This window comes from Trematomus bernacchii, unplaced genomic scaffold, assembly GCF_902827165.1.
Source record: "Trematomus bernacchii unplaced genomic scaffold, fTreBer1.1, whole genome shotgun sequence".
NCBI classification, from domain to species: Eukaryota; Metazoa; Chordata; class Actinopteri; order Perciformes; family Nototheniidae; genus Trematomus; species Trematomus bernacchii.
Window position 1 is genome coordinate 6,199,355 of NW_022987720.1, and position 10,937 is coordinate 6,210,291.

Here is a 10,937-nt window from a genome sequence, read left to right on the forward strand (position 1 = left end):
TTTGCTCATTAATAGCAGTTTTATTGCTGTTTGATGTGGATTTATTTCCTACATTACAAGACAATGATTTCATAATCACTAGAAAAAGAAAAGAAAATTGATAAAGCACATGGCATGAGGCATTTGAACTCAGAACACATGTTGGTAAACGTACAGGCGTAAAACATACTCCTGATATAAAGCTCAGTTTTAATCAGCTGATAAGGCTTCATGGTCCTGTTACTGCTACAAGTCAACATGTCTGCCGTAAAAAAGGTCTATTGAACTTCTTCCATCAGGCAAAGTAAGATATCAAATAGAAAGGTAAAGAGAAAAGGACAACATTTAAAGCAATCGAAGCTTCATATTCTTGTTGGATGTTTGCTGTGGAGTCGCAGCTTATTTCTTGCACAGGGCACCCAAAGCGAATTTTGTAGTCACGGCACATGCCCTTTTTCTGGTCCTTGTTGCGGCAAACAAATCCCTGAGTCGGATTGAAGCTGAAAAACAATACCAATTATTAAATGAATCAGTTCGATAGTTATATGAAGAAAACCAATTTGAAAAGCAAACAAAAACATATTTTAAATTGCATATGTTGCTTAAACCATAATTCATGTTTAGCTCTGATATAAACCCAATGTAGTTTGTTAAAGTACATTGATGCTAGTTCAAATAAACCTCTACAACCCTTTCAATTATCATATTTGTTCTTGTTGTCAGGCAGGCAAGTTTATTTATATAGCACCTTTCAACACAAGGCAATTCAAAGTGCTTTACAAAAATGGAAGACATTAAGAAAATGGCATTTAAAAATCAGTCATTAAAAATAAAAGATAATAAAAGAAACATTAGGTGGAACTTTGTTTGTAATATTAAATATCTCGATATCCAATACAATGACATGTCTTCTAATGTCAATTAAATGTCCATGTACAGAGTTTCTATTCACTGTATAGGTGTAGCTCCAGGCAGCACATGTGGGTGACTTGTAAGCAGTTTTTAATGTTCAGAAGTACCGATGTATTCCTGGGATGTGGTTAAATAATCATTTGCATTATTTCAATGAGGCAACTTACATATAGAAGTTCTCCCCTGTGGAGGTGGCTGGGGTTATCGTGTCCGTGGTAACGACCTCAATGTACAGAGGGTTTTCACAGATCTTTCCTGGGTTGTCTTTCCTCAGGTAACTCAAAAGCTCCCAGTCCCCTGTGTAACTGGGATCGTCACGGTCAAACCAGTCGGTCCAGCACACTGCAAGGAGCAATAAAAGAGTGAGAGGACGACTGGGTAGGAAGCTGTAAAACTCTCCTAAATGAATGTTTATACAAGAGAGTGCTTATACAGTGTGGTGTGCTCTTACCTCCTCCACCACAGAAAGGGGGATGGCAGCTGAAACGAACACGGTAGTCACTGCACCTCTGCCTTCTGGGTTGATCACGGTTTCTGCAGACGAATCCTGAAGTGACGTCATTTCTGAAATTAAAAAGTTTAGTCCAGATGGAAATATCTCCCAAAAAATGTTGATAGGGTGCCATGGGGATTCTGTACAGACATTCCTGTTCCCTGAAGGATAAATGCTTCCTTATTTTTTAGGCTTTTCCTCCAGTGCCAACAGGAAGTTGACAAGAGCGGTTTTGAGCGTTTTAACAGATTGGATGGATAGCAATTTCATTCAGTAAACACATTCTTGTCCCCCGCAGGAATAAGTGTAATCACTTTGGCAAGCCAACATTAACATTTAAATCAATTCAACACTGTTCCTAAGTACACCCTCACAAAGCCAGAGTTTTGCTCAACTAGTGTGTAGTACAAAACACTGAAGGCTTGTGAGAAAGATAATTGATTTAAAATATACCCAGTACTGTACAATTGTGACTGGCAACTGACTGAACCCCCTCTACTAATTCCCATTGCTCATTGGTTACCAGGTATATGGCTAGTCAATAGAGCAAACTAGTATGTTGAAATATAATTTGGTGTCACCAGGTACACAAACATATGCAGTAGCAACACATTCAGTAGAATACAGTATTAACCATCACATCAAACATTCAAATTACTCCTACTTGTTGAGCACTTACTTATAAATCACCTCCTCTGTTTCGATCACACCGAGTCCAGAGAGAGTCGTGACATCTATACCCTGTGGTTTGGGGCAGATCTTTCCAGGGTTATCCTTATAAAGTCTGTTGAAGGTTTCCCAGTCTCCAGATCCACTGGGGTCATCTCTGTCAAACCAGTCAGTCCAGCATTCTGGACATGGGCATTTCAAATGATAGGTAAGCAACAATACATTTAAAACATTACTGAAATAGCACATGTTGGGATTTGTGAAGTGTCAATAGGTATGATTTGCTTAAGAATGTGGGTGGGATAGTCGCAGGGAAGTTCTAAATAGAATACAAAATAAACATAATTATGAGTGTCAGAAATGTCTCTTAACAAAGGGAGCCACTGAATGGTTTAAACAATTACTTACTTGGGTTCACCACTGGATCTCGTGGAGCGGGCATAATCTCTGGATCGGGAACCCCCTGGTGGCTTTCTGGTAAAGGTTAAGAGACAAATGTTACAAACTGTGACTTTGTATATTCCCGGTGAAATACAAATATGATCATCTAATTGTTATAATCAACCTACCCAAGAACAATGTGGCAAAAATGGCAACACTTAACTATCGGAGAAAATACAAAATGTAAAGTTTATTATGACATACTGTATATGCAGAACTTGTAAATCTACATAGAATGAAAGGAAATATAATCCAAAATCAAACATTACCAATTTGATCATGGTTGCAGAGGATCAGGGACCTTTAAAACTGTAAGGGAAGTTTGGAATAAGGAATTTAAATCAACATGAGCATTATCAAAATAAATGGAGTTACTTGAAATAAAAAGAATGTGAGATGAACTTTCTATTTTATTTCAGTTTTAACAAGAAAACTGTTAGGTAGCGTGGAAAGGGTAGGACCCAAATGCAGACTTCAAAAAGGAAAAAGGTCTATAAACAAAAGGCGAGCTTTATTCCAAAGCCGATGAGCACAAAAACAAGGCATGAAAAAACATAGATAGCACAAGGTAGCGAATACAAACAAAACTGACCGTGACTGACATGGAGGGAGACAGGAAAAACCAACAATGAACCGACAAGGCACACAGGGGAAGACAAGACTAAATACAGAGAGGGGTAATCACAAGACAAGACACAGCTGGGGTAAGGGAGGCAGAAACACAATGGCAACAGGTGAACACAATCAGACAATCAGACACACCAGGGAAACTAACGACAGGAAGGCAAACACAGGAAGATGGAACAGAGAAGACACAAGGAGGAAAACATTTCAAAACAAAGGTGGAAAATGAAAACATAAATACAAAACCGTAACAAAAACGACTTTTAACTAATGCTGAAAATGTGTGTAAAGGTTGAAAGCTATAACAAAAAGCATACCAATGCATTTCAGCATTTACACTAAATACATTTACAATCTAAGCATACATTCAACAAAATCACATTATTTTAAAATCAATAGTTCAAAAAAAGTGAATTAAAAAGAAATAGTTGCATGTTAAATTTCTCAGCAAAAACAAAAGAGACTCACCAGCAGGACCTCTCAGTGGAACAGTTTGGTTCATGAAGTGCTCTCCTGTCTCCTTAAATACAGCTGGGGGAGTAAATACCCCCCCCACTGGAATCACCAGTTTTGTTTCAAAACAAGAATGCAGTTTTCAAAAAAACTGAACGAGATACGCCTTGCACAATAATTCTAAAATTCTATGGGGGTTGAATGAGAATACAATAATTGGAGATAAGGTGTTCAACTCTACCATTCTTCTGTGGTAACTTTGAAAGCTCCTATATATAATGGACCTGTTTCACACGTAAATCCAAGAGGATGCATGTACACCTGCTTTGTGTCTTATTTAGGGGAAAACTCAGGTTGGGTTCATCTTACTTTTTTGTTCTCTGTATTTTGCTATGTTACTGTTATTCGAGAACCTGACAGGAAATTATATACTTATTTCATTTTATACAATATTTAAGATAAGATAAGTTGGACCTTTATTAATCCCCGTGGAGAAATTCAGTATTTTCATGCATCAGTAACAGTGAAGTTACACATTCAGTTTAATGTTGGGGTTGGGTTACACAAATGATGGATGCATTATCCGCTGCTACACCCCTTTTTACTACTTTAGTATTTTAGAATAGTTGTTCCAATTAAGATTGTGATCAAAGGTCTATTGATTAGCCAGAGAAAAAGGGGCAACTTGAGGTCAGCGGTGCTCACACAACACTGAATGACATGAATGTCGATCAAAAGTTCAAATACCCATCATGTTTGAAATGTATATAAAACTCCTAATATTTGAAAGATGTGAAAATGAAAGTGTGTACAGATCATTAATCATTAATTATTAACGTGTTCATCTAGAACTCTTACTGATGCCAGGAAATGCTACTTGCTGCTTACTTGTTATTCCAGAAAAGGTGTTCCAATTAAGATTTGGATCAAAGGTCTTGATTTTGTACAAAACAACCTCTTAAAGCCCATCTTTCCAGTCAAACCTGGGAGGCCGCTCATCAAAAATACTTTGAGCACAGAAGATAGAAAATGCTGCTGAACCAGTCAGAGTTCAGGTTAGTGGGGTCAAACAAGTACGCTGCAGAGCAGGTTAGGAAACTTTCCCTCCATACATTTCTGCTTCCAGTTACCATTACTTCACTTCTCTAGTCAGGCAGGTTCAGTGAGAACTTTTTCTCTTAAAGCAGCGGCCTGATGGGGAAACTTCATATTACAGAATATCAATTATTAAACATAAGTAGGAAATACAGATAAAAGCAGCTTAAGTAATTTAAATTGTTGGAAAGTGGTAACGTGTTAAATGGATGAAGGATTCAAAATAATGAGTAACCAATCAAATAAGTTTAAATGGGACTTTTAGAGACATTGAGCTCAGATGTGAAGGAGTTTTCAATAACTATCCTTTAATGCAATAAGGAAAACATCAGGTAAGGTAGAAGCTCTGACAAGCGTTAAACTATAAGCACTTTTATTTCAATAGAAAAGGTCCATCCTAAGTTTCATGCTTAGTTTTCTACTTCTATTCTATTTTATTTGTATTTACTTGCATATTTCAAAACATTCTCTTGCACTATTTTATGTGTTTTATGTCCTATATTCATGTTGCCCTGTTGGAGGAGCCTGACATACATTTTTCATTGCCACTGTAGCTACTGTGCACATGACAATAAAGCCTTGAATCTTGAATCTTGAATCTACCTTACGGGGAAACAGGATTATCTCCTGAACAATTATTTACATACTACCTATGTATACTCTTAAAAATGTAATAGCCATAACAGGTTAAAACATTTACTGTCAGGAAGGAGGGGAAATGCTGCTCAACGCGTTCATAGAACTCTTACTGATGCCGGGAAATGCTTTCCGTTCCCCCTATGGCAAGCCGATTTAGCTTTTATTCATTTCTGGAGGATATCAAAAAATCAATTCTTACTAGTAATAATGTTTATTTCTGATATCAAAAATAGAATTTTAACTATTTAGAATGCAAATTCTTGATATCACAAATTCAATTGTAACTAGTTGTAATGCGTATTTCTGATATCAGAAATGCGATTTTAACTAGTGAGATTTGCATCGTTTTTCTCATTCATTTCAATGGGAGTTGGAATTTGAACTAGTTCAAATGCCAATTTCTGATATCAGTAATTCATTTGTTACTAGTTACAATTACATTTGAACTAGTACAAATACACATTTCTGATATCAAGAATTCAATTGTAACTAGTTATAAATAAAAATGAAATTATAACTATTAACAATTGAATTCCTGATATCAAAAAATGATTATTACTAGTTCAAATTGTATTTCTGATATCAACTATTGAATTACTGATATCAGAAATTGGCATTTGAACTAGTTCAAATTCCAACTCCCATTGAAATGAATGAGAAAAATGATGCAAATCTCATTAGTTAAAATCCCATTTCTGATATCAGAAATACACATTACAACTAGTTACAATTGAATTTGTGATAAGAAAGAATTTGCATTTTAACCAGGTAAAATTCTATTTTTGATACCAGAAATAAACATTATTACTAGTATTGATTTTTTGATATCCTCCAGAAATTAATCAAAGCTGAATCAGCTTGCCATATGAAAACCCATCTTTCCAGTCAAACCTGGGAGGCCGCTCGTCAAAAATTATTTGAGCACAGAAGATAGAAAATGCTGCTGAACCAGTCAGAGTTCAGGTTAGTGGGGTCAAAAAAGTATGCTGCAGAGCAGGTTAGGACATTTTCCTCCACAAACTATAAGCACTTTTATTTAAATTGATTCTCCTGAACAAACTGATTTGAATTTCATTTAATCGTTTATTTGAACCGGGACAGTGCACATTGATGAACACTTTAAAACAAAAATAATGCTTACAAGTGTAAATGAGCCGGATTTTAGCTTTGAGTTTATTTCCATCCTTAGTCCCGTTATACAACATATAAGAACATGACATTTATATACATAGCAAAAATAAATACATGATATGCAGGAAGAGCATGAGCAGCATACATGGCAGTACAATGTAGCAGCTATGATATATAAAGTGCAAGATAAGATAAAAGTGCTACATAAAGTGCAAGAGTAGATACCCCTGTATAAAAGTGCATTTAGCGGTGATTACACGTCTGTTTGTTGCTCAACCATTCTTTGAGTTGTCCTTTAAAACTATTGAGAGTGGGATAATCCCGTATCTCAGTTGGGAGGCTAATCCACAATGAGCTGCCTTTAAAGGCCCTGACACACCAGGCAGTCACCAGAGAACTCGCCGACACCGACATCGACTGTTGCATCGGCGAGTTCTCCTGCGTCTTGGCCATGTGTCACACTGGATTACTGGTCTGGGGGAAGCTCGCTAGTGTGTGTGTATGTATGTGTGTGTGTTTGTGTATTTTTGCATTTCTGTGTATTGTGTTTGTTTCCCGGGGAAAACACTCAGGAGAAACACCGGCTGTTGTTATGCCTGCTGTGACGTTAAGTTACTCCGTTCTCCGCTTGTAATTATGCCGTCACAAGCTTCAAAGTTGTATTTATCATCTGAATTTGCCAAAACAAGTTTAATATTCTGAAAGCCAAGACTTTGTTTATTTGAAATTAGATGAAAACAAACTGTCACGGACCCTGCTGTGTTATCTATGATTACTATACGCCTTACATTCATAATGTCAACGGGAGGGAGGGGAAGCGGCGCTGCGGAAGAGCAGAGTGCGAGTGAGAGGTGCCATCTTCCCTTTACAAGCTTCAAAAATGTATTTATCGAGTGATTTGGGAAATAAAAGTTTCATATTCTGAAAGCCTTTGATCATTTAAAATCAAACAAAACACCCGAACTCCGAAAAACTCGTTTTTTACGCATAGCAACGTTTATTTTGAAATGAGCCGTTGCGACTTCCGACTGATTTCGATACAGCGGGTCACATATACTCTTTAAAATGTAAGAGCCATAACAGGTTAAAACGTTCACTGTCAGAAAGGAGGGGAAATGCTGCTCGACGCTTTCATACTGGTGCCGGGAACTGCTACTTTCTGCTTCCCTCCAAAAATGTCTTGTTCAAGTTCACACTGGGGCCCGAGAGCAGTGGAGTGGGCTGCGGGGTGTTTTTTCACAAAACTGTGTCTCAGGGCATCTTAATATTTAAAAACCTATTAATGTGTAGTACCAGATTAACGGGAAGAATCTCAGCTAACTGACGATACGAACCATTTTTACCAAAACAAAACACAAGTCTCATAAGAAGCATCTAAATGACCCCTGAGCGAAAAAATGCTAACCCACTTGGCACAGAACTCAAGATAAAGATACCCTTATTACTTATCGTAACTGCACATACAAGATATCCGATTAATGCTGAGACTCCACAGATTATATAGGTATAGTATCATCACTGAGCGATCAGAACTCATGACAGGGGAAGCAAACACAGACATCACAACACGTAGCATTACGGAGCAAAAACGGGACATCGTCTCACCTTAGCTGTTATTCTGATCAAAAGTCGTGTTCAATGGCATTAACACGATACAAACGCTGCTGAGGGTTAATCCATAGGTTAATCCAATGTGTCTGTCACTTTGAAAAAATTATTTATAATCCATAATTCCATTTTAAGTAAAAATCGGAGAATACAAATTAGCTACTAATGGTAGCCACCAGAGTTATCGCAGCTTCCGGTTTTGGCTACGCGTCACTCTCACTCCTTATTTGGTAACGTGTGTGTGTATGTGGGAGTTCCCCTCGATTCCATTGGCTCTAGCGGTTAAAAGGAGATGTCAATCATCAAAATCGACCAAGGGGGGCCAGAGATATGGAAATTCCACCCAAATGACCCCAGAAGTGGGGGTTTGTGCTAAATCTCTCTAAAAAGGTCAAATTTCACTTGTTTTCCATCAATCTTGATACAGGGTACTTATTATATGTTGTAGTTTGGATTCCTAAAGCTTTTAGTCTACCATCCCATCATTCAAGGGTGGTTTTCACTATAAGTAATTCTTTGGACGGACGCTATAATTTACATTTCTTTACTGTGTTCAATCTGAATTTACTTTAAAATAAAAAAAATCTATATTGATTCTGACACTTCTACATCCAACTCACAGATGTAACCTTGCTTTGAGAAAAAAGATTATTAATGTAACCCTTTTAGAAGGGAAGATATGGTCATTTGTTCTGGGAATGTCATTTTCGAGCCTGAGACCTGAAAAACAGGCTCTGGGGCCTCATTTATAAAGGGATATACGCTCAAAAAATGGCGTACGCCAGTTTCTACGCAATGTTTGCGATTTATAAAATACTAACTTGACGGGAAAATGTGCGGTCCTCCACGCAAACTCTAACCCATGCGTACGCACTAAGCACACAAAAACGGGAGAGACGAGAAACTGCGACACCGTTGGCAGAAGGAAGAATGGAGAGAAATATGTGGAAATAATACCATAAATAAAATGTTACCTCTCATTTATCAAATATGAAGAATTCATTTTCAAACATTGATTAAAGCCAATCTTAAAATGATTAAACAAACGCCTGTTTGAGACTCCTCAGTGCACACAAAAACATAACTTGGAGAAATAAATAAATACGGATATGCTATTTAAAACCACCTCGAATATGTTGTGTTAATGTTATGAAATGTTTTCTCATAAATGATGCGGTAAGCAGGAGGACAGAATTACGTCTAAACTGACGCCGTTTTGCATTTCTATAGGTTGTAGATACGAGCATGGTTTTATATACTATCACGTTTAATCGTGTTTTATGCCGTTTGCCAAGACTTGATAAGTCGCTCGTAAAACACAGGAGGTATGGAAACTAAGAACACCATGGTAAATTGTACAGCTAATATAACACAACACATTGTATTTCCTTTAACTGGTGGATTATGGATATATAGTTGCTGATCGACAGCTGGAACACAAACCACCAAATACAACAAAAATAATTCAGATCCAGTCGTCATGACTCCACTCCGGAGGGATTCCCCGATCATTTCTTAGTTTCTCATCAAGGGGGGGTCTCCTGTCCCCGGTACAAACACACTGCCTGAGGAAGGTTATGTGTATTTTTTTTGTCATTAACTTTTTTCGGACCACTTATTTATTTATTTTGGTGACGATCCGACCTCCATGCTGCTACTCTGGTTCAAACTGCATCCACCAAACAATATGATTTATCTCCACCTCCCCAAAATAACCAAAATCTGACACGGTGCGAGATGTCTTTTTTAGCTGTTCTATCGTAATTTCCTGCGATCTTCTTCATGCAGTCAGTCAGAATGAATGAATGAATGGGCGTTTCTTTGACTATGTATAGGCAAATATGGGCGTTACGAGTCGATTGTGATTTATAAAGGGAAACAGGCGTAGGGAGTGCCGTACGCACTTCCCTCGCCGGTACGCAATGTTTTGTGAATCGGAAAATGGCGGAACATTTATGTACCTATTTTTGTGCTTTGTACTACGTAAGCAACCTTCCTACGTCAATCCTACGCAAGGCGTTATAAATGAGGCCCCAGGGCTTAACAGGGTAATGTGAAGCTGGTTGGAGTGTTTGTCACCTCTTGTCATTTTGTGGCCAGATGTGTAATTTAAATAGTTGGAAAGTGGTAACTAGTTAAATGGATGAAGGATGCAAAATAAATAGTAAACAATAAAATAAGTTTAAATGGGACTTTTAGAGACATTGAGCTCAGATTTGAAGGAGTTTTCATTAACTATCCTTTAATGGAATAAGGAAAACATCAGGTAAGGTAGAAGCTCTGACAAGCGTTAAACTATAAGCACTTTTATTTCAATAGAAAAGGTCCATCCTAAGTTTCTTGCTTAGTTTTCTACTTCTATTCTATTTTATTTTTATTTACTTGCATATTTCAAAACATTCTCTTGCACTATTTTATTTGTTTTATGTCCTATATAGATTCATGTTGCTCTGTTGGAGGAGCCTGACTTAAATTGTTCATTGCCATATCTACACTGTAGCTACTGTGCACATGACAATAAAGCCTTGAAACTTGAATCTACCTTACGGGGGAAACAGGATGATCTCCTGAACAATGATTTGCATACTACCTATGTATACTCTTTAAAAATATAATAGCCATAACAGGTTAAAACATGTACGGTAAGGAAGGAGGGGAAATGCTGCTCAACGCGTTCATCTAGAACTCTTACTGATGCCGGGAAATGCTACTTTCCGTTCCCCCCTATTCCAGGTGTTCCAATCAAGATTTTGATCAAAGGTCTGTTGATTAGCCAGAGAAAAAGGGTCAACTTCAGGTCAGCGTAACCTCAATATGAACACAACAATAACATCTTTCACATTTACTTGATATATCTAGCTTGCTTGAAACTTGATTTTGTACAAAACAACCT

General features: G+C 37.4%; 1 protein-coding gene across 3 annotated transcripts; it reads right to left on the reverse strand.

Moving 5' to 3' along the window:
* Positions 1-3,608, reverse strand: LOC117492231. 3 transcript variants are annotated; one of them, XM_034142372.1, is made up of 8 exons: positions 3,587-3,608; positions 2,764-2,803; positions 2,623-2,656; positions 2,462-2,527; positions 2,064-2,235; positions 1,343-1,455; positions 1,059-1,233; positions 1-479 (listed from the first exon to the last, which is right to left on the reverse strand). In XM_034142372.1, exons 2-8 carry the CDS (start codon positions 2,773-2,775, stop codon positions 275-277), a joined length of 777 nt encoding a protein of 258 aa, XP_033998263.1. In that variant the 5' UTR covers positions 2,776-2,803; positions 3,587-3,608; the 3' UTR covers positions 1-274. The 3 variants fall into 3 exon arrangements, with proteins under 3 accessions (XP_033998263.1, XP_033998264.1, XP_033998262.1); XM_034142373.1 differs by lacking the exon at positions 3,587-3,608 and adding an exon at positions 3,087-3,133 and having other exon boundaries at positions 1,346-1,455; XM_034142371.1 differs by lacking the exon at positions 3,587-3,608 and adding an exon at positions 3,087-3,133.
* Between the last annotated feature and the right edge of the window lie 7,329 nt (positions 3,609-10,937).